General features: G+C 38.4%; 2 protein-coding genes across 2 annotated transcripts in view; one reads left to right on the forward strand and one right to left on the reverse strand.

Moving 5' to 3' along the window:
- The window catches only part of enox1 (ecto-NOX disulfide-thiol exchanger 1), a 60135-nt gene extending 49092 nt beyond the window's left edge, over positions 1-11043 (reverse strand). The window contains exon 1 of the mRNA XM_053626905.1: positions 10757-11043. The gene's annotated coding sequence lies outside the window, so the exon portion shown is untranslated. The remainder of the gene's footprint in view (positions 1-10756) is intronic.
- Positions 11044-14775: 3732 nt separating this feature from the next.
- Positions 14776-21581, forward strand: lacc1 (laccase (multicopper oxidoreductase) domain containing 1). Its single transcript, XM_053626906.1, has 5 exons — positions 14776-15961; positions 16497-16675; positions 17150-17315; positions 20212-20437; positions 20801-21581. Exons 1-5 carry the CDS (start codon positions 15433-15435, stop codon positions 20997-20999), a joined length of 1299 nt encoding a protein of 432 aa, XP_053482881.1. The 5' UTR covers positions 14776-15432; the 3' UTR covers positions 21000-21581.
- Positions 21582-24446: the final 2865 nt, after the last annotated feature.

A 24446-nucleotide genomic window follows, 5' to 3' on the forward strand; every position in this document is an offset into this window, starting at 1 on the left:
TCTAATCATCCATAAAAACAACCACAAGCAGCATTCCCTTTAAATGGATTATATATACAAATAACCTTATAAAAGAATGGCAACATTCCTAGGATAGACCTGATAGATTCTTCTATAAAAGAGTGCAAGCATGCATGTTTTTCATCCAATGAGGCACAGGGAGCTAATGAAGCTGGTCTGAGGCAACATGTTAACAGACTCGTGAAACAGCAGAGGTGTATTGCAGTGATGGGCTCTGGACACAGAGAAATGTTCAGAGATAAACAGCCACCAGATTGGAGTCCAGCCAGGGTCTGTTCCTCTACTCTCCTCTATTCATCATAATGTCCGTGAGCAAAGCAGCCCCTCTTAATGAGTATTTTCTCTAGCTGGGCTGACTAGAGCTTTGTTGGTAGGCGAGAAGTGGTGTTAGTGCTTTAGTCATGATCAATCACCCTCAGTCAGGCAGGGATATGCATCTCACTGCTCTCATACTAATCAACTTCACACATCGGCATTGCTCCCGCTGACATTATCGATTTTTCACCAGACCCTTACATCAATTATTCTTAATTATACATATACACAGAACTGGCGATTTAATTTGATTTGTACCCCTACCTTTAGGCATATACCCATTGGCTATTTTAGAAGATATACCTACCATATAGGTTAATTTTGTAGATATAAAATTACTAACTACTAAATTTGTCCAGTTGGTCAGTTGTCCATAAAAAAGGACCACCATAAAACCACTACTAACCAGATATTATTTGGGTGGTGGATAAGTATCAGTATAGTAGTGATGCTAACATGATAATAACTTGGCAGTGTGTGTGTGTGTGTGTGTGTGTGTGTGATAAGAGTGAATCTGTGTTTTTAAACACTGTGTAGGATAAATAACTGTACTCTACTCTGTAATCAACTGCACAACATAAGGTACACTATATGGCCATAAGTATGTGGACACCTGACCAAATCGTGCACCTATTCATATCTATTTTACATTTACATTTATTAATTTAGCAGACGCTTTTATCCATAGTGACTTACAAATGAGGAAGTACAAGCAAAGCGATATGTCAAGCGGAGAACAATACAAGTAGTGCTACAATACAAGATTTGTAACTGAGTTCTAGAGAAGCAAAGTGTGCAGAGTAGAGGTATAAGAGCCAGAGTAAGGTTTTTTTTTTGGTGGGGGTTGGCATTTTAGTTAGGTTAGTTAAGTGCTCACGGAAGAGGTGGGTCTTTAGCTGTTTTTTGAAGATAGTGACAGATTCTGTGGTCCGGATTGAGGTTGGAAGTTCATTCCACCACTGAGGGACGGTTAGTTTGAAGGTTCTGGAAAGGGACCTTGAGCCACGCTGAGTAGGCACTACTAAGTATCAGTCGTTAACCGATCGCAGATTGCGTGAGGGAATGTAAACCTCAAGGAGGGTGTTGAGGTAGGGTGGCATCAAGGCCTTGAAATCTATATTTGTTTTTATTTAGAACACATTACCTTTTCAATCCAAATAATGTATCCATATACAGTTACATTTAGTGTAAACTTTCAAACTGGAATATTAACTCGATTAACTGAATTTTAATAATGATTATGTTGTACAGTAAAATTAGGTAAGTATTATATGGTAATCACTATCTATGACAGTATGCTGTACTTAACTCCATACGAAGATCCTTGTAGTCATAAGTACACACACTATCCATATCCAGTTGCATATCTCAACCACACAGCAAAACACAGTGTGAATGGGATTATTTAAAAAGATCTGGGGACTCTGGGAACTGTTGCTATGATAACATTATTCAGTCCACATATAAGCACATAACCTTGAATACTCTTTTCTTCCTCGTCTCTTCTCTGTTTTAACCTTAATGGAGACTGCTACATCTTCCATTGGTCATTACCTGAGTAATTTTGCACGGCTGGTAGGCTGGTAGGCTGGTAGCCTGCTGAGTGTGGTGGTACTCGTCACAACTTCCAAAAAGACAAACATCCAAATACATGGTAAGCATTCAGAAATTTGCCACATTACCCAAGCAGTCAATCATTTCCATCCACCATTAACTTCAAAACAGAACACAGATGGAGCTTTCAGGGTGACTGTAGAAATCCTTGACTATTACTAAATACTAAATACTGTGTATTACAATCTGTGAGAGCTGTATAAGTTATCATTCAAATGTATTCATACAGTCTGTTCATTGTACATCATATCTTGAACCAGTGCAGGAAATGTGATCTGAGCAGTATATGTATCTACTTCTCATTTCAACATATCACTCAAGAGGCCCAATTGATTTTGTGTTCCGTGTTACACCATGAGTAAATAGAGCATAGCCTATATCAAAAGCGCAGATGTGCATTTATGTCTTCTAGCACAGCAAACGTGTATTGTTTGACTGATTTTATCTTCTTGTGCACTAAACTTCCTCTTTAAACCACTGTTATTATTCATACAGCAGAATTGGACCATGTCAAATAATTCAGAGATCTCAGCTTTTTGGCCTTTAAATGTTGACAGCACAGATTATGATCAGTAATAAGAATCCAGACTAGAGGTCTACAAGCTCAGCTTTTGAATCCAAAGAGATACATTTCAAATCATTTATGACTATTAAAAAATCTCAAGAAACAGCCAATTTAGAAATGTCACTGACAAATGATATAAAGAGAGGTCCAGTAGTTATGATTCCTGATCTGATGTTTGTGGTTTACTTGTCATAAATGGTTTTGCCACTCATCTGTTAGCTCTTCCTTCCACTGAAGCTTTCAAATCCCAGTTAAAATGTACCTTACCCACTATAACGTCCCTATAATCTCGGTTTTCCTAAAGCCCTACTACTAATGTGTTCTTATGCCATACTCATCAAACTGAACTGAAGGTGGTATTGGAGAGAAAACTGAAGGAAAGCTCAGCTTGTATTAACAATACAGCCTAATACACCTTGACCCAAGAAGCAAGAAATCTATAACTTCTCTAATCGTAAATTGTATGGCAAAAATGACACTAAATAGTGTTATTGTAATTTGGTATATAGTTTCTAAATAGGCAATAGGAAAAAAAAGCTATCTAAAGTAAAGTTACAAATACATATATTTGTATGTAACACTTTATAACAGCGTTCTTCTCAGATACAGCAGGTCTAAGGAAAGTTTAAAACTAATGAATTCCTCTTGTGTTTCCTCATCATTTATATGTCAGTGACATTTGTATATAGAAGCAGAATTTCCAAAGGAATATATACTCAGCAAAAAAAGAAACATCCCTTTTCAGGAGACTGTATTTTAAAGATAACTTTGTAAAATCCAAATAAGCTTTACAGATCTTTATTAAAAAGGGTTTAAACAATGTTTTTCATGATTGTTCAATGAACCATAAACAATTATTGCACATGCACCTGTGGAACAGTCCTTAAGACACGAACAGTTTACAGGCACTAGGCAATTAAGGTCACAGTTAGAATAACTTAGGACACTAAAGAGACCTTTCTACTGACTCTGAAAAACACCAGAAGAAAGATGTCTAGGGTTCCTGCTCACCTGCGTGAACATGCCATAGGCCTGCTGCAGGGAGGCATGAGGACTGCAGATGTGTCCAGAGCAATAAGCTGCAATGTCTGTAATGTAAGACGCCTAAGACAGTGCTACAGGGAGACAGGAAGGACAGCTGATCGTCCTTGCAGTGGAAAATTACATGTAACCATGTGTGCCCTCAGACATGATGGAAAACTTGTAAATGCCTTGGTGGAAGAGTGGAGTAACATCTCACAGCAAGAACTGACCAATCTGGTACAGTCCATGAGGATCAGATGCGCTGTAGTACTTAAAGCAGCCGCTGGCCAGTAACACCACATACTGACTGTTACTTTTAATACTTGCCCCCCTTTATTCAGGGACTCATTATTCCATATCTGTTCATCAAATGTCTGTGAAACTTGTTCAGTTTATGTCTCAGTTGTTGAATGTATATTTACACATGTTAAGAAATTTGCTGGAAATAAAATCAGTTGAATGTGAGAGGACGTTTCTTTTTTTGTTGAGTATACATGGAGTCTCCTTCTAATAAAGAGGATTACAGATTTTACCGTGTGTGACAAAGTGTTACTAAAAATCCTCCTTCTTCAAAAAGTCATTAAAAGTTAAACCATTATTCCCGTTTGATATCACGGTGCTATTATGGATGCATTACCTTCAGAATGAATGGAAACAATTTTTGCCCTGATATTATACAGCACACTGTTATTAGGCTAAATGTAAAATGTAAAATGTGTGTGTGTGTGTGCCACAGAGAAGGCACAGAAAGAATGTGTGTTACTTTGTAGCTCTCATACTGCCGATTTCCCACACTGCCTAAGAACTATAGCGAAGAAGGAAGGATAATGTTACACTTATTTCTGAGCCCAGCTGCTAAAACATTAATGGAAAAACACCACGGCAACACAAGAAATCTCAATCTGAACACTGGATGCCTTCTATGTCTATGTCTTCTATGTACATATATATGTATGTATGTATGTGTATATATATATGTATATATATACTAAATCTAGATACTAGAGGCCTTCTAGAGTTAATTCAGAGAAATCACAAGTTTCTGTTTCAGCATTATACACTACTGAATCTGGCATGACCAAACATAATCATACAAGCAAATGTGTTTTCATTTACTGACAGAAGCCTTTCGTTCATATTCCATATCCAGAAGCAATTATTTTTGCTGAAATACAATGAAACAGTGAAACTGGCCAATAAATAAAATTTTGTTCCATGCCTCAGTACTGAGTAATTTTTCCAAATGGAAGTTAAATTACAGAGCCAGTAAGCTTTGCACCTTAAGCTTCACTGCTGGACTTTTTTTCCCATCAGAAAGAGAACTCCATTACATCGAGGAACAAAACACTGTATTCTTCAGGTGCTGCTGCTTGTTGGTACTCAGGGGAAAACATAGTGTGTCTGCAAAATTGTTTGAGGTAGATTGAGCATGAACAGGCACCATCACCAGTTTCATTATTTAACCTATCAGCTTGTGTTGCCATACTGGTGCTTCACTTTTTAGACACAACGCAGGCACATACTCAAAAGCTGTCAAAATTGCACCCCAATTATGTTAAAGGAATTTATGGAAGTTTAGTTACTAAGCAACCTGATAATTCCCAGTTGAGAATGTTGCAGATGTGACAGGTACATGTGTAGATCTGGCTGAGCATACTGATCTATTCCTCTTAACGGTGTACTCAGACTGAGCTTGTCTCACACATCATATTTCATTAGTGAATTGTCTTATTTCCAGTTAATGAACTGAGACATGACATTGTTCTTATGCATACAAAATGACTATAGATAGCACAGGAATGAAAAATAAATTCAAAAAGAACAGATCTATCCTTTCATTTTGAAGCTCTTTTTTAAGAATACTGTCATAATTTGTCATATTTGCTCTCTTGACTTTTTTTAATCTAATGTATGAGTTGAAGGGCACAGATTTCTACCATAATGTCAGTGTGTTAATGTCAGTGCATCAGTGAGGTGATGCAGTACTGGGTTATAGTTTTACAATACAATTCACTGTGCATAAAAATGCCATTATCTGAGGCCTTGCCACCTGCCTCCACCCCCAGTACAACAGAGCAAGTGCCACAATCTACAGCTGATTCATGTTTTTTTCACTCTTAGTTATTACTCCAGCACCTTCAGGTCATTTCAATTCCCAGAGTAATCTAGGTGAAAAGAAGCAGTCCAGAGATGAAATTCTGTCAGTGATATGTTTCCTTCTCAAGCACAATCACTGCTGACATAATGCTCAAATAACAGAAAACAAAGCTGAATGTATGAAACAATATTTGATAGTTGAAGTCGAGCCATAGCTTGAACCGGACACAAGGTGGAATATTGTCAAATCGATCTGCTATTTGAGCCAAATGAAAGGCAAAGGCAAACCAGGATATTTCCCTGATTACAGACTATGCTAGAGAAATCTCTTCAACCACAGGAGACTATTTGAGCTGTGGCTTAATCAGGCTCCTCATCAACTCCAGCTGCAGAGGGGAGAAACCTGAGGGGTATTAAGCAGACTGAGAGTCAGTGGTCCAGTGCTGACCATTTAGCCTGCTCTTCTCCAGCAAATTCCATCCCCCATCTTTATCAAGTTTTTTTTTTCCTCATTGGAGCTGACGAGAGAAGAGATCAGGGCTGCTCTTGAAAAGGTTGAGAACAATGCAGTATGTCAGACCTTTACCACAACCTTCACTTAGCTATGTGGATTGATTAAGTCCTTACAGTAATTTTAGAGGATAAATGAGCAAAACAAAACCCATTAGCATCCAAAGGACTAAGTATTATGTCTTTCTTGTGCACATAGGAACATCTCACTTATGCAGGAACTTTTTCTCTCTGCCAAGCAAATGGAATAGCAGACTACAACTCGCCTTTTCTTCCCTTTGTTCCCTCTGAGAAGGAAAAGAACAAATATAATCTGTCTTCTTTCCAGAAGAAAAAAAAACCTCTCTCTTTTCTGTAAGAGTCTATTTCTCTCTGTCGTTCTGCCACAAGCCTTTGGACATGTTGGTTTGTGGGAAGCTCTGGCAGAAAGGAGACCTGTGACCTTCTACCAAGCTCAGTTATAGCTCTCCTCAAAGTGACCTCTAATTACAACACACAGTGCTTGTCAAGGGAACAGCAGGGGCTCTGGTACAGTAATCCCACTCCCCATATACTTCACTGCGCCATTGCACCTGCACACTGCCCCTGATTTGTGTTTACCTTCACAGTGCAAGGACAGAATATAAAACAAGATACACAGATAATCAAGAAATCATTTTGAATAGTCGAAAAAACTCAAAGATAACAACAATGCAGTTTCATTTATTTATCAGCTGTTTGTTGTGTTCCGACTTCTTCAACTGCCCAATAATCCAGACCAGTTTTGGTTTGATTCTATGTGTCATTCATACAGTATTGCAGGCACCACCAATTATAGTTAAGCCCGATGTCTTGCTTTGTAGTTTTGCCATAATAGGATTAAATCGAATTATTTTCATTTAATTTATCCATAGGATATGTCCAGTAATGAATTCTATTCTATTCTATAATAACAATGCAAAGAAAATCTGCACTGTAAAAAAAAAGCTGTAAATAACACTCTGTTTCAGGATGTGATAACAGTAAAAACATGTTTTGTTTCTACAGAACTATACATGAATTCACTACTGAGTTTATAAATGCCTGTTAGGTCTTCTCACATTTGGAGAGTAAAATGTGTAAAAATGAAACAAACGCCACAAACTAACTTGAACCACACCATTATGGTGCTCTGCTGTACTTGTGAAAAAGCAACATGATTCTGTGTGTGGTGTGAAAATTCATCACCAGACTATGTTGTCTGGTAATAGTAAGACAGAGGATCTGCTCATTATCTGCAACACCCCTGTTTATCCCTATAATTCTCTGAACGTCAGTCAACACCCCACAAGACAAATGAAAACATAACTGAGGTAATGTGACACTGTTTCTTGAATGAAAATTCTGAGATTTGTTAACTGATTGATCAAAGATTATAAAACCACCATTTTAACAGACAGCTATAGTTGACATATATATATATATATATATATATATATATATATATATATATATATATATATATATATATATACACTATTATCAAGGGAAAGGGAATTTAAATAGCACATTAAGTTCCAACCATGGCTAATTGACTTCAGTACTTAAAATGAGTAATTATAATAAAAAATGAGCTGAAAGAAAATATGCCCAATGCAATGCCTTTCTAAATTTTAACTATTTCAAGGATGAAAAAATACTGTACTGTTTCAAAATTCAACATACAGTAAATAGTTATTCTGTATTGCTTTGTGCTTATACGTTTGTGAGGAACATTGCAGTTTAATTGGTGCAGTCTTCTGTGACCCACACTGTCTCCTCTCACCCCCACCCCCCTCATGGTTTAGCTTTATCTTTCTTCATCTTCTACTAAACCAGCCGCCTTTATTCCAGCAACTGAGAAGCAGCATAGTGCATTTCCTAACTGCCTTTCCACTGATATTTTATAAATTAAATTAGCCTGATTTGATGCCAACAATTGGTGGAAGGCTTCTCAGCTTCCAGAAAATGGAGCTTATGGTTGTGCAATGGGCATCACAAAAAATATCCTGCACATCAAAGGGTGCTTTCATATCCTCTGTGCCGAAATGCAATAAGACACAGTGACCCCTCAGGACAAACAGCAGCTGTGACCAAAGGCATTTTAATCTACCACGCTGGATGAATCTGGCCCCATCTTTAATGATCTTTGCTGCTGAAAGGAAAAGCAGACACACAAGCCTGACTAACTCATGCAGCAACTCTAATGATGCCAGGTTCCACTAATCAAAGAAGACAACTAGTATGATGGCCAACAGAAATGCAAAAACATGCCATGGAAAATACCACCAGCTTCCCAGTTTCCTACATTTCTGAGTGAAAGCTAGGGATCAATATGACCTCCATTTTCATCTGCATGCAGCTAGGAAGAGAAAGTGTTCCATTGTATTTTAGCATTCGCAGGAGACCTACTGAAAAATAAATAAATCGGTGTACTGCAACACAATGCACCCATAGCACTGTACATTTTCTCCAGCTAATGTTTACACAAGTGCTTTAGTTGGTTGATCGTGCAGGGCCAATGGAATATATTCATGAAAATGCAGGCTGTTAAAAAAAATTCAAGTATCCGCAGAGCTGTAAGTGTACATAATTGGACAGCCTTCAGATCGATGGAAAACACAGCTGGGTTTTTCAAAAAGATAAGGCCAGCAGAAAGACCTTTCAGTACCATAGCTGAATTAACATTTTTAAAAGACCAGAAACAGTCAACTGCAATACACGCTATTAAAATGCCATAGCAATTAATGATCATCTGATTTCAGTGGGTCTAGCAGGGATCAGTGAGGTTTCTCAGTCATAGCATAACTGTAAAAGGACATATATTAGCTTCCAAGAGACCAAGAGACCTTTACTGTATACAACACCTGCCTGGTTTGTCATAACTTTGGCAAAACAGTAATGTTACATTATAACAAAGCAATGAACTGACCCTATGATGCATATGCATTTTCCCTGCATACATAACTGCGTTGTTTCCTTTCATTTTACAAAGAAAGCAAGGGAAGAATAAATCTCAATTAATGTATATTTAGCTGTGTAGCACACCTGTACACAGCTGGTGGAAAACAGTTAACCCTTTACTATATCATTCACTATCTACAGTAAAACTACTAAGAAAGGTATAACTAAGAATCGTTAAAAGAGGGAGGAAGATAAGTCTGGATACCAGAAAGGTCATGCGTCCTAAATGTAGCTAATTGATATTTCTTATAACCATCTTTCTAACTATCTGTAAGGGTGGCAGGGTGGTTGCTGCCTAATAGTGCCAGTGTCACTGGTTCAATCCTGAGCTCAAGTTACTGTCTGTTTCACATGCACTCCACATGTCCATGAGGGTTTCCTCTGGTTCTCCAGTTTCCTCCCACTTTCCAAAATGTAGGTGGATTGGCTATGCTAAATTGCCTATAGGTGTGAAAGTGTGTGTGCATGGTGCCTTGTGACGGACTAGCTCCCCATTCAAGGTCTTTTCCTGCCTCATCTCCTGTGTTCCCAGGATAGTCTCTGGATCCACTATGACCCGGAGTAGTAAGTGAGTAAGTAAGTGATTACTGAAGAGGAATTAAGGAATCTTAGCTGTAAACATAACCATGGTACGAGTTTATAATGTTCATCATTATATTGTTCATGTTCATGGTGAACAAACTGTATAGGTCTCTATCATATAGGGCAGATGGCCGCATCAGCAGGGTCTGTCTGTCTAAGGTTTTATCTAGCACTGTACATTTGTTAGAATCTAAAAACACACCAGGCAAGAGCTGCAGCTCGGACTATTCTCTCTCTCTCTCTCTCTCTCTCTCTCTCTCTCTCGCTCGCTCTCTGTGTGTGTGCGTGTGTGTGTGTGTGTGAACGGAACTCTCTCCATGGTGCTGAATGCGTTTCCCAGGTGATGATGTCATTAAGGGCTTCTGCCATAGAGATAGAACTCAATGGAGTCACGCAACTGCATCCACGACTCTGTTATCTGCTCTACTGTTACTGTTACTCCCCACATCACAGAGCTCTTTAAATACTTTAACACGACCATACTTTATAATAGTACTACAACGCAACTCATATCACCCTAGACAATCTGGGGTGCATTTTGATTAAAATACTGCTCTAAGATTCTTGAAGCCTCTCTATAAACTTGTTTGAAGAAAGCTTTACTCAACATGCTCATTGTTGTTGTTACATGTCAGACTGTTTACTCTAATGCTTGGCATCTAACTCGCATATACATTGTGGATTTCACCGTATCAGCAACGTGCTTGCTTTATCTTCGTCTCTGCAACACTACATTATCCACTAGGCTACAGACTCCTCACCTTTGGTCTGCTAGTGTAATCAACACCGCAGATAACATTCAACACGTTAGAAATAATTTGGATTCTACCTCAACAAGTAAAGCACCCTGTTGGAGACTAGGAAAGACAACACTCTACTACACGTAGCTGTACTCTGATTGCCTGCTTAATGAAGAGCCGTGGTGCGTTCCTGAGCTTTACACGCCGTGTGAAGGAATAGCGCGGACGGGTAAAGTGTGGCAGGAAGAAAAAAGCATCGGGCTGCGAGAAGCAAACACGCAAAAGCATCACACATGGAAAACAGCGCGATCAAATGATGGACGCTTACCGTGAGGAAACCTGAGAGTGCGGATGAACGTCGGTGTGATCTCCGACCGTAATCCGTTAACGTGAACCTTGCTGTATGCTGGTGCTTGTGCTGGTGTGTGTGTGTGTGTGTGTGTACTCCTTCAGCCGTGCTACATCTCAGCGCCACATTCCGCTCCAGTCTCCACTACAGTGAAGCGCGCGACACCGAGCGCCGTGCACGACCCTCTCCACGGAGAAACACGAGACAAGGACGTTTCAAGTTTCACACATATTCACAAATACCTCTCCCTATACGCGTCACAGATACGCCCCGAACAACCTATGGATCTAGCACATGCATATAATTCACTGGCTTATAATCATTTGACGTTTTTTTTTAAACAGGAAGACAGCAAACATCAAATTCCTTTGTGTGGGTAAAGCATTGCTCTTCTTTATAATGGCTCACTCTTTATAAATTGTTTACTAGCATAAATGCTTGCCTAGCTGTAATAGCTGGTTACTGTCTTTTTTATGTTTTGATTACAGAAAGTGTCATCTTTTCTATTTGAGATCGGCTTATAGTTCAGCAAAACGAGTGAAAATAAAATTCACGCAGCTTTTACATTAAAAAAGGACACTGTAAAAATAATATTTCAACATTTGTCAACGTATTCATATATTTCTGTAGTACTAGCTAAATAGCTGTATTATACTGAAGGTCAGTGAACATAGAACAATTGCTTATTCACAAACATCAAACGCCATTATGTAAAGCGTGATGCAGAATAGCCTACCTGAAGGCCAAATTTAATAAGAGCAAAATGACTGGGGACACGGAATGAACACATGCCCATTGGGAAAAATCTAGCCGTTTAAATCATAAATAGATACAGTTTTACGGTATTCCTACTCCCTCTGCTGGTCACTATAATAACAACATAACAGCAAAGGGATTGCTATTTCATGTATCAACACAATATACTGTAAGCTTACTTGAATTCATGAATTGTTGCTGGTATTTGTGATTTCAGTAATATTCAGAGTGTAACCATCCATCTTCTGTACAGATTATCCTACACAGTTAGCGGGAAGCCTGGAGCCAATCCCAGGAGACTCTGGGTACAAGGCAGGGGACACCCTAAATGGGGTGCCAACCCAACACAGGACACAATCACACACCTGTTTACACACTATGGACAATTTAGAGATGCCAATCAGCCTACAACATGTCTTTAGACTGGAGGAGGAAACCGGAGTACCCAGTGGAAACCCCCGAAGCACGGGGAGAACATGCAAACTCTGTGCACACTGGGCGGAGGCAGGAATCAAACACCCGAACAATGAGGAGCGAGGCAAACATGCTAACCACTAAACCACCGTGCCCCCCAACTGTAACCATATACAAATAAATGAATTTGTATATGGTTGTCTATGGTTACTAACTTGCATATTAATATGTAAAGTGGGGCGTTTTGGTTCAAACAGAAAGTTTATAAAACAAGGGCAATCAGTGACTGGATTATATAGAACACAGTGACTAGGTTAATACACAATAACTGAATTTGACGGTATAGAATAAATGGGTTTGAAAGGACTCACTCTGTGAGCTTGAAAGAACACAGTGAGTGAGCATTATAAAAACACAGCAAACAAAGTTGATAGTAGACTCCAAACATTAAGAGGTATATATAGTACATAGTGATTATACACACTGAATGGTGCGGATAGCACACACTTAGTGTGTTTGATATAGAGTGTAGTTAAACAACTTGGGAGGGCCATCAGTTAAATATGTCTGATAAGTTTGGAGGATCCTATTTCTTTGCTGCAAATAATTTCATACTGTTGCCACAACAGTATTTGACATGTAGCACATGATTGGTTGGTTGTTGTAGTGGGCATGGCATTACCTTTTTTGGAAACTGGTAAAGAAAACTACATGATGCATATCCTGACTTGTTAAATTTCACTTTTCAATGTTAAGTTTGATCACAAATTTGTGAAGGTATAACAATTAATATTAATATATGACTACTATACTTGGTGACTAATACAAATGATTAATATATGATTAATACATTTATAGTCTCTATTATTTAAAAAAAGGGATATCTGCTGGTTCTTGCTGGCCCATTTTAGCTTAACTTGGACAAAATATCCTGCCTTTTGAACTGACTTTACTCAGGAATTTGGATACACATTTATTTAAAATACACATACACCTAGTTCTGCACAAATTAACTGACTCACACACAAACCCACAGACAAAAATAACATGTGAAGAATGCATTTTTACTTTGTTCAGAAAGTTGATTTTGCTGTCCGGTGTCACTGTCCTACTTTAACTGAACAATTGGCCCATTCTTTCTGATAATGTTAGGTTTTTAAATAGCTGTAGGGCGTAATCATCTACTTTTTGACTAAGGGTGATACACTCCGGACACGATTTGATTCGATTCACAACAATGGCTTCACGATTCAATTCAATTGGCAGAATATTTAGAACAAAATTTGAATGAAGAAAAATTTTGACTGAAAAGACTCCCTTTTTATTTCTGAATCATAAACAATGCAAAACACTGTGCATTTTTCTCTGCATAAAACTGAACAAATAAGAAATTGCTATGAACCGAGGTTTAATATTGTAAACAGGTTCACCATATCTTAAAAATAAAGAAATTAATTTACAAAATCTCCCAAACTTTTGATTGAACAAAGTCTCTGACATGGGGAAAATGATCGACTGAAACATAATGAGCTCTGTGGCAGCATCTGAAGCATCATTTCAACTGGAAATAGTGCTCCAAAGTCAGCTTAAATGCTCGACGTCCAGCCTTGTTCTCAGAGTCTGTAGATCGCAGTGGCGTGGGGCTGGTGTCATTTGAAAGCTACTGAAGAGCTCTTTGTAACTGTTATAATGTGGCTGTGTAACTATATAACATACTGTGTGTCAGTCGTTGTGATCTGGAGCTATACAACCCAGCACACACACACTATATATTTTATGCGTTGCACAGATTAGGACCTCTGGTGTTCAAACAGTGTAACTGCATTAGATGCATAATAAAAAGAATGCTGACTTACACTATGTGAATCACACGTTCCGTGATGCACATTTGTAAAATTTTTGCATCGTGATGCATAGTCACAATGTATCATTACACCCCCTTCTTTAAAAATATATATGCCTTTTTTTGTCACATAGTCAGGTTACAAATATAACAGCATTCACATTTAACAGTCACTAGGCCTATATCATTTCATTGTGAATATGGTGTACAGGATTTCAAGATCCATGGAGCATTAAACAAAAAAAGGCTATAAGATTTTAAATAAATAATGAATACACAATATCAAATGACAAAAAAAATAATAGAATAAATATATTTTGATTAGTGGACATCAAGGAAGCATTTTCCTTAATATAATACCAAAGAGGAGTCATAGGCCTGCTTTCAACACAGAATGGTAGAAGAGACATGGCTTAAAAACACACACACACACATTTGAAAGTCATGCATATATATTATTATAATTGTTATTATTATTATTAAAAATGTTGATTTAGGATGACTTAGATATTACACAACAAAATGAGCTAGATAGTGGCCTACATAGTGTCTGCATTTACACAGTAAAATGTACTGACCTAATTCACGCAATCATTCAGTGGTACAACATACCAAAACTTAATGTGGATGAATGAGTGTGTAGTTGTAATTATGAGTATTATGATTATATAGGCACAAATATTTATACGTGTATGTATGAATCTTACTTTACTTGCGTGAATCTGTAAGCACACAGGAAAAGCCTGCACAGCAAAATGGTTAGTGTTGGACTCATAAACTGACTCAAAAGAATTGTAAGGCTTAATTCAACACTGGGAATTTAGCCATGTTAACTCTATACTGTATTTACTCCATAATGGGATCTGCTTTGTGGGTTAATGTTGGGTTTTCCTAAGAGGAAGAACGTCTAGTCAGTTGTACCATAGTGTTTCCTCATACCTTTGGAAAAAACACAGTTCCTGGTGCAGGAGAATAGTGTGTGAGAATCTCCTGCTCTCATTTGCTTACCAAAAACATGTGGTTTGTTTTGTGGTTAACTCAGCTTTAAACTTCATGATAAAAAGCTAACTGTGCATGGTTTTTTTTGAGTGTGTGTGTGTCTTTTTGGTTAATGTCATTGATTAAAATGTGTTTCGGGGCATCAGAAAAATACTTATAGTATTATGTAAGGTTACAAAGGTGAATCTTGTTGCATAAGAAAATATCAGAATGACTAACACCACCTGGAGATAAGAACACATCTAGTGACCTGTTTAGATTAGGGTTTATTTATTTATTTATTTATTTTTTTAAACTGTACTTTTAGTAAACTTCACACTTTTATTCTAAAATATAATTAGAGTCAAGACTGTTTTTATTTATGCCTGCAGTTCATAAACTCGTTTCCTGGCCGGTCAGGAATTTCCAGTAAGGCGGTGTGTACAGTCAGCTAACCGGAAGTGTAGCGTTAGTACTTCCACTCACCGCTTAGTACATGAAGTTCCACATTCACAGCGGTTACTAATGAAGATGTGAAAAGAGCTACAGAGTCTACACACACTCATTCTGCTGAATCATTTCAAACACTAAAAGCTAACCCGTGTTCTGAAGCTACTCTGAACCTTAGCAAATTCTACATTTCCGGTAAATACTCCATGCTGTGATGGCTGAGGTCGTTCTGGCAGATCTGGTTCATCCGAACTGTCCTCGGTACACACGGTGTCTGGAGGAGCGCATGAACAAGTTACTCCGCTCTCTCGGAAATGGCACGAGCGAGCCCGTTTACCTCATTCTCCAAAAGCACACGGACTGCTCTGAGGAAATCACCGAGACCTATCTTTTGGAGAAATGCGCTGGTCTGAACAGACGTGTCCACGTGTTAACCGAGAGCTGCTCCGTAGCCGTGCTGTACGCGTTCAAGCGAGCCGCGGACGAGCTGACTGTTAAACACGTGCACGTAATGACGTGCAATGCGCAGCGCGCGGAGCTGCAGGAGTGTGAGGAGCAGCTCTTCACCGAGCTCTACACCTTCACATACAGCACCTTGCTGGACTGCAGCTCCTGTCCTCTCACACAGCTCAACACCACCTACCCCGAGCTCACCCAGCTTAAAGAGCAAATCAGCGGCTTCTTACAGCGCCTCCCAGCGCTCCGAGGAGAAATTACCGTCCTGAAGTCCTCACTCATCTCAGGTACGTTTCGCTGAAAGAACACTGTAGATCAGGGGGTCCAATATTACAATAAAAAAAATTCTGCATAGTTGTTTATCACTGCTTCAAAAGCCATGCGGAAAACACAAAACACTGCAGAAACCCTCATATAATTTGTTATTGTTTTAATGGTTATAATGTTACAGTTACATTTATATAGCGCTTTTCGAGACACTCAAAGTGTTGTACATAGTATGATTTGGCGAGGGGCTCCTCAACCACCACTTGTGTGTAGCATCCACCTGGATGATGCGTGCGACGGCAGCCATAGTGCACCAGAACGCCCACCATATACCAGCTATTGGGGGAGAGGAGAGAAGAGTGATGTAGCCAATTCAGGGATTGAGATTATGAGGGGGCCATGATAGAGAAGGGCCAATGGGGGAATTTTGCCAGAACACCGGGGTTATACGCCTACACTTTACGAGAAGTGTCATGTTCATATTCCACAATAATGGAAATTGTATTGGTTGTAATGGAAACTGTAATGTGTCCTTTCTTCCTTGTTTCTGCAAAGACTGCTTTGCACACGGCTTCACCAAAAGAACAGGAGGAATTTCCTACATCAGCACCCTGAGCTCTCTAAACCTGTTCAGCAGTTCTCGTCGTAGAGACTCACGCGCCGTAGTGGCTGAGAACCTACGCCGTCTTGGCTTGCATGCAGGCTTTCAGCCTCACCAGTTCCACCTTGCCAAGGTGGGACTCTTGACCCTGCCCTGACTTCACCTGAAATAACAAATCCACAAAGCATAGGGAAATAAAACCACTTGAGCCACTCAAGAACTGATTCATGTTTCCATTAAGGTTTCTTTCTTTTTACATGTATAACATTCTGTGTACATGTCCATGTCCATTCACTTCTTAGACAATCTAGGCTAAGTGTCAGTTACTAATTGTATTTTTTTTGTACATGTAAAGGATCTGTGTATTTTACACAGTTTGTTTAAACCCTATCATATGCCTTTACTAATATTACATCATGACTCAGTAGCTTTTTGCAATATGTCATATGCCTTTACAGTTCATCGTGATTCAGTAGTTCAGTTACTAACTGAGAAAGACTTTTCAGCAAACTTGCCTTGGTTCATTATTTTCTCATAACAACTTATAACCCAAAATAACATTATTATTTATCAATGTAAAATTAGAGCTTCTATTTTTGCCTGTTAGGTTAACCATGCCAGTGATGTGTGGGTGATGAACAAGTCGGAACCTGAAAGCTATGATGGCATTGTGACTAATCAGCCAGGTGTTGTAATAGCAGCCCCAGGAGCTGACTGCATGCCTCTGCTTTTTGCTGACCCCGTGGGAAAAGTCATTGGAGTAGCTCATGCAGGTGACTTACCTCATGTTCCATTTTTACTTTCACATCTACATCAAGTAATGAACATCTGTTTGCTTTTCTGAGTGGGGTATTAGTATGGAAATGATCTCCGTTCCTCATGAGTTCCACAGTAATGTTGAATATACTTGCAACAGTATTAAAAATTACACTTACATCTTGATAATTCTTAAAGACTTAAAGCATATATTTATTCCCGGCCTCTGCCGGTGTGCATGGAGTTTGCATGTTCTCCCTGTGCTTCAGGGTTTTCCTCTGGTTACTCTGGTTTCCTCCCCCCATTCAAAGACATGTGTTTTAGGCTGACTGGCATTTCCAAATTGTCTGTACTGTGTGAATGTGTGTGCACGATTGTGCCCTGTGATGGGTTGGCACCCCATCCAGGGTGTCCCCCATCTTGTGCCCTGAGTTCCCTGGGATATGCTCCAGGCTCCTGCAGGACCCTGTGTAGGATAAGTGGTGTGGAAAATGGATGTATGGATATATTTATTCTAGCACAGCTTAGTATGCTGCTACTTTCAAAACATTCCACGAATTCCAAATCTCCAGATGTGCATAAAATTAGCTATTTATTAAAACACAAGTTCATAGTATGTGACCTGGGACAGCTTTATTGTGTGTTTTTACATTTGCCATTGTGGTTGTGGATTTACTGTGTTGCACTGACTTTGTATATGCTTTTTAAAAAATATATTATTTTCATACATTTTTATTACCTGTTTGAGAAACAAATGTGTTGTTTTTTCACACTTCAGGGCTTCCACAGATTTGTAAAGTAGGGGAGACTTATATCATGTATAATGGGTTTATCATCTTTCAAATATGTGGTACAGCAGAAACGCTCCTGTTGGTTGTTCTCTTGAGAAATGTCCTCCACTGAAGGTTTATTTTTATTTTTTATTTTTTTTAATAGGAATAATAAATAGTAGAGTTGGGGTACTCGCAGGGCCAGCGCTACGTATAGGCAGTGTAGGCAATTGCCTAGGGTCTCGGGCTTGGAGGCGGGGCCTCCCTAACCGTCACATCCCTATACACTAGTCCACCAATCAAGACGAGCAGCAAAAGACTAGGCTCTTTATCCATTGGATATAGATGAACTGTCACTCACCTGTAGTGAAACCAATTAATGTCACCGTTTCAAACTGGGTCCCACCCTCTGAATGAATGAAGAGATAGGGTATGATGAACAAAACGCAAAAATGCAACTTTTCTGCAGCTGACTGTAAGTCCGTGACTTATGATGTCGCAGAAACGAACACATCCCTCAGGGGCTGCTGAGTGAAAGGCTAAACACGCACACAAAGAAAGAATGTGAGTTATCGTCATCTATTTTGGAGTGATTGTAGTTATAAAAATAAACTGGGCCTTGTTATGTCCATCAGCATAATTTCGGGATAGATCATTTGCCGGTTTATTCTGAGTTCAAAAGAGCGCGAGCGCCGTCGACGCGTCGAGACTGGCAGACACTTTAAATTCGCGCGTGCAGTGACTGCGTCGGGAGCTGACTAGCAAAATACTAACGTAAAAGTAAAGAAGTTTGTATTCAAAGTGAAAGAGCAAACACACGAACATTTTTCAATGTTGTTGTTGTTGTTGTTGTTGTTGTTGTTTTTTTTTTTAAAGTACCTCAACTGTGTATATATCTTCTAAACCCTGCTGATGTTTACATTAATGCTCTGAAATAATACTTCATTTTAGTTTTCAAATCATAAATACTGTTGTTATATCTATTGAAAAATAAGCCTACAATTTTATGAAGAAATGAACTATTCTTTCTGTTAATTGTAGTTTGTCTCTTTCACTTCAACTAGCAGTTGATTTGTGTATATAGGGAATATTTAAGGTATTGCACTGCAACACATAATATGACTAGATCTATAGTCTAAATTGGTTCAGTAGGAAGGGGAAATCCTGTCCATACCCAGTTAGGAAAAAACGATAAAGGCACTGATGTTCATTTACTGAAGTGGTGTGCAGGAAGTGTTCATCTGTAATTATTTGTTGGCAATGTCATGTTGTCTTGTATTTGTATTCCATTTTACTGTATAGACTAGGCAAATCTGTTCGTTATCCAAAATAGTGGGAGGGTGTGTTACTGTCAATAAATTACTGAACAAATAACTGTAAAAAAAAAAAAAAAAAACCCAAAAACAACCAAAAAAAAAAACTCCTGGCTGCCTTAAAATTGTATTCAGTGTGGCTTTATGAGTAATTTCTAATTAAAGTATAATAAACTGACTTAAAAAAAAAATTAATTAAGTCAACATTTTAAAGTAATTGGAAAAAACATGTTGTCATAGGGGGGGGGGCATCTGCTAAATGTCCAGAACCGGCCCTGGGTACTCGATCCCAGACCCGGACTTGTCACGCACTCAAGTAAATTTGTACTCGAACTTGACACGGACTCTGACATTTTGGACTCAGAATTTTTTCAAAGTACAGTCCAGTCCATGTCACGTGTACTGTGAAAAGAAAGATTAAAAAATAAATAACAACATAAAATTAAGATAACAAGAAATTAATGAATGTCTCCCTGCTTGACCACATCATGGTGCAAGTACCGAATGGACTCTATGCACGATCGCTTCCATGTTTTGTCTCAGCCAGCTCAGTTACATCCGGTGCCGTGCCGGAAGCTGTTTTTGCTATTGGCGATAACTGTGTGAAGGTGACTCGGACTCGATTGGTTAAGGACTTGGTCTCGACTCGAACTCGACAAAGGTGGACTCGGACATAACACTAATAAATAGTTAAATGCTTTTTGTAAATATGCACAATTTTTCAAAAGATCTTTTTTGCTGGCTGTAAAAAAACACACACACACAACAGAATGCTAGTAAGAAGTCCAACTCAAATATGATGCTTATTATGTTTTCCTCACCATTTCTAGGCTGGAAGGGAACCCTCATGGGAATTGCCATGGCAACAGTAAATGCCATGGTGCGGGAGTTTGGCAGCGAGCTTTCTAACGTCGTGGCAGTGATTGGGCCTTCTGTTGGACCCTGCTGTTTCACTCTGGAACAAAATTCAGCAATAAAGTTCCAGGCTATCCATCCAGACTGTGTCAGAGATGTGGAGTCACCCATGCCTTATGTGGATATCAGACTTGCCACTAGGTAAAAAAAAAAAAATACTGTTTGATTTTTGAAAAAGTTTACTCTGGAAACTTCTGATATTAATTATAGTGAAAGGCCATTGCTCATTTCTTTGGGAGATGTCACATGATTAGAAAATCCAATAATTAACACAAGTTAAAGGTGGTTGACGATATATAGAAAATTACTTCACTGGCTAAAAATGGCACAATTTCAATTTGATATTGAAATGAGATAAACACAGTAGTAAGACTGAAAACAAGGTTTTGTCAAGAAAAGTACTGAAATCTTCATTTTGTTACAAGTGATGTCATCCTAGGAGGAATGTCACTTTGTAGCATTCCTGAAACTTGTCCTACTCTCATCTCTAACTCATGTTTTTAGGGTCCTACTGGAGGAAGGTGGTCTCCTCCCAGAGCACATCCAGGACAACACCGTGACAAACAGACCCAACATCACCCTCTGCACCTCCTGCCATCCTGACTCTTTCTTCTCCCATGTTAGAGATGGCCTCAACTTTGGCACTCAGATTGGCTTCCTATGGATCAAGGAGCCCCATGAGTTTAAACAATTAGATCCTTAGAATCAGTGCCAATACTTCATCTCATTTGGCTGCAGAAGCAAAAATTCACAGTACTTAGATTTTAGTAAGATGTGTACATTTAGAGATAGACTGAAATGATAGACATATTGCTGCTATACCGCTTACTTCATCTCATGCTTTCTGAAGACTAAGACAAAGTGACAACCTTTTTAAAGAAAGTTTGCATTCCAAATGACAGATGGCATTTAATAGTAAGAGTAAATGATGCAATTGTTTTATTTTCATGAATGTTTTGATGAATTGTATGGTTGTAGCTAACTTGGTAGAACTAATTCCATACTGCTGTTTAAATTATTTAATGCAAACATTTGTTGGCACCATCTCTTGGCACTCTCCATGTAGAAATACACTGCCTATATAACACTGATAATTCTCTAGCAACCTGCAATATTAGTTTCCTGTGGTAGGCTATTTCCAGTAGCTGATCTATATAGGCAGGTCATTTTGTAAGAGTACACAGTGATGAAGAGTCACTGTAAGGAAACTAACTGATGCATTATAGTAAACATCACCTTACATTGTTTATACAAATATGCATTATTGGCAAAATGTCACTTGAACAATTTTAAAGAAGGAAATTATTTATATATATATATATATATATATATATATATATATATATATATATATATATATATATATATATATATATATATATATATATATAATATGGGGTGGCAATGGTGGTGCAACGTTGTCACCTCACAGCTCCAGGGACCCCAGTTTGATCCTGAGCTTGGCTTACTGTCTGTGCAGATTATTGGCATTTCTATATTGGGCTATATGTAGAACCTTACAACAATGGGCTTCACTTTCAGAGTAGAAACACAATTAGGGAGCAAAAAACCTTTAACTATCCAAAGACCCACAAAGGAAACATTTCTTTTCTGTTCCAAGTGTTAGCTCATCCTGGTAGATTATGTAGGTCACCGGTAGGGGGTACCTGAGTATAAGAGCGGACACTAGGTGGCTCTGTTCTCTTTGCTTTAAAATACTGTAGCGGTGCTTGTTTTGTGTGAGATGTTGTTTTGTGTGAGATGTTAACATGTGGTTGGTTCCCATCCAGCTGCAATTTAGCTCCATCACAAACAGCCTTTATCAGTCATTCTGCCATGTCATTATAAACATCTCAGCTATGTCCTGTCATAATAACCACAACATCACCCATCTATTTATTAGTAGAGGATGACAGAACTGTTAGCGGGTGCTCACATACATGCTGTGGAAGATATTTCTCAGAGATTTGCATTATCTCTTTTATGAGTGGCAGCTGTCCTTTGTGTGGCTGAAAAAGCTGATCTCAATTACAACAATAGTAAACTTCCAAAGTGGTGAAATGAAATGCCTCAGGGCTTTGAAGACAACTGAGGGGTTAATATTTGCTGCTGAAAACCATGAAGTTGCAACCGACCTTAAATTCACAGGCATTGTCTATTGACTAAAGAGATACATTGCTTTTGTTGTTTATAATTTTGTATATTTCACAGAATAATAAATGGGAAATGCATATACACAGAATGGGGTTTATGGTCTGCAAGATTAACCTCATAGAGCAATCAGACCTTGCATTTGCAATTACTATGTTGTTGTTGTTGGTTTTTTCACAAGGCTCTGTGTTGACCTCTAGAAAGGAGCAGTAAAGCTAGATTCAGCCGTTTCAGTGACAGTGGACTTGTAATAATTATGTTTAATTTACAAACATCACTTTTCCACACGATATGAATTGTATCATTAGCATTTAAAATTCTTAAGGTTTTAATAATAATAATAATAATAATAATAATAATAATAATAATACAAGAGAATGAGAACATATTAATGTGTGAGAATTCATTGTTTGCCTTTGTGGTGTAGTGGAGGTTTGGTGAGGACACAGTTCAGAAGTGTAAGCTATGCAGGCACACATAAACTTCCCTTACCTTCCATGGGAGGGACACTCCTTTTAGGCTTGTTTACAGCCTTCTTTGTGTCTACAGTAGGATTAAAAGTGCAGGTACCTGCATTCATGTAAACCCAAGGAGAATGTGAAACTGACACACACACACACACACACACACACACGCAATTTAATGTCACATTCAAATCCCAGGTTATGAACAATTGTACTAGACTGAATCTAGCTGGTTAAATCTGATTACATATGAACATGTTACTTTTAAAACACATTCTAGATGATGGCCCAGCGAAATTCAATTATTTTATTTGGGTTAACATTTCATTACATTATACAGTATAAAAGCATTTATCAGTGCAAGGTGAGTGGAAGAGAAAAGAATAGCATCACATCCATCAATGCTTGTTCATTTTCAGTAGGATTGTAAGCACTCCTCTGTACATAGATAGCTATGAGATACACATTAATCTTTGGTCACATTATCCTAGATGTATTGTTAAAGCTCTCTCTGTGTGTGTGTGTGTGTGTGTGTGTGTGTGTGTGTGTGTGTGTGTGTGGCTCATAATGTAGCTCATAAATGTGGTCTGTTTGACTGGCAAAAATAGGCAAAGGCTCTGTCATGTGATCATCATGACGTCCATGTAGACCTACTTTTCCCCTGCGTTATAAGCCACATGTACACACACATACACATACATAATGTGATCACAATTCATTTGCACTCATAGATAGCAGTTTAGGTGTGCCCACATTAAGCCACACGTTAATGCTGAATGAATTAGCGTCATTGGAGCGCTTTGTAACGTATCACTTCACTTTAGCACATGTGTATGCGCAATATTTACATAAATTAAAACCAAGATCATGAACAATACAGACATGAGCTATGCAACAACACAATACGTAGGTCAGGTAGTTGTGTAATTGGTTGGGGTCAGTGGGGCACAGTGAATAGTCTGACCCAGAGCCGTTGAAAAAGAGAGTTGCAACACTGCCATAGACTTCTGTAGGAATCGGAGAATGCAGAAGCGACGCGTCATGTTAGCATCCTCATCATTTTAGGTGTTTCCCAGCATTGAACCCCTTTCATTTCAACATTTCCCAAACATTATTTTTTGCATTTTTTGGCTTTTATCGCATGAGCTAACCTCTCATGACTCTAGCCACTAGTGGTATTTTATGTAGGTATTTATGTTTATCGTTAGATAATAGCTAGTTAGATTCTAATTGCACTTAGTTAGCCTACATTTACCTCACATTAATTGCAGTTATTGGGGTTTGCTAACATAGAATTATATTTGGTGATTAGATTTGTTGTTAAAGTTAGACTGTATTACTTTTTGCTCGGTGTACCTAATAAACTGGCATTTGGAATTGCAGCCCAACGTTAGACCGATAAAATTTTTTGTTGTTTCGGCCTTTTCTCAAGGCCACAGAAACATGGAAGTGGGTTTGTATTTATTTATTTATTTTTACGCACTTCATTCCACACAAAGCGTTCTTTGTTTCTTCTTATTTATTTAAATCCAGAT

Source organism: Ictalurus furcatus, chromosome 6 (assembly GCF_023375685.1).
Source record: "Ictalurus furcatus strain D&B chromosome 6, Billie_1.0, whole genome shotgun sequence".
NCBI lineage: Eukaryota > Metazoa > Chordata > Actinopteri > Siluriformes > Ictaluridae > Ictalurus > Ictalurus furcatus.

What these genes read in the sequence shown, in the direction of transcription:
- lacc1 (XM_053626906.1), top strand. Translation starts at nt 15,433, where the DNA reads ATGGCTGAGGTCGTTCTGGCAGATCTGGTTCATCCGAACTGTCCTCGG. An exon ending in CATTGGAGTAGCTCATGCAG is followed by an intron (nt 17,316 to 20,211) that starts GTGACTTACCTC and finishes CACCATTTCTAG; the next exon opens with GCTGGAAGGGAACCCTCATG. An exon ending in GATATCAGACTTGCCACTAG is followed by an intron (nt 20,438 to 20,800) that starts GTAAAAAAAAAA and finishes TCATGTTTTTAG; the next exon opens with GGTCCTACTGGAGGAAGGTG.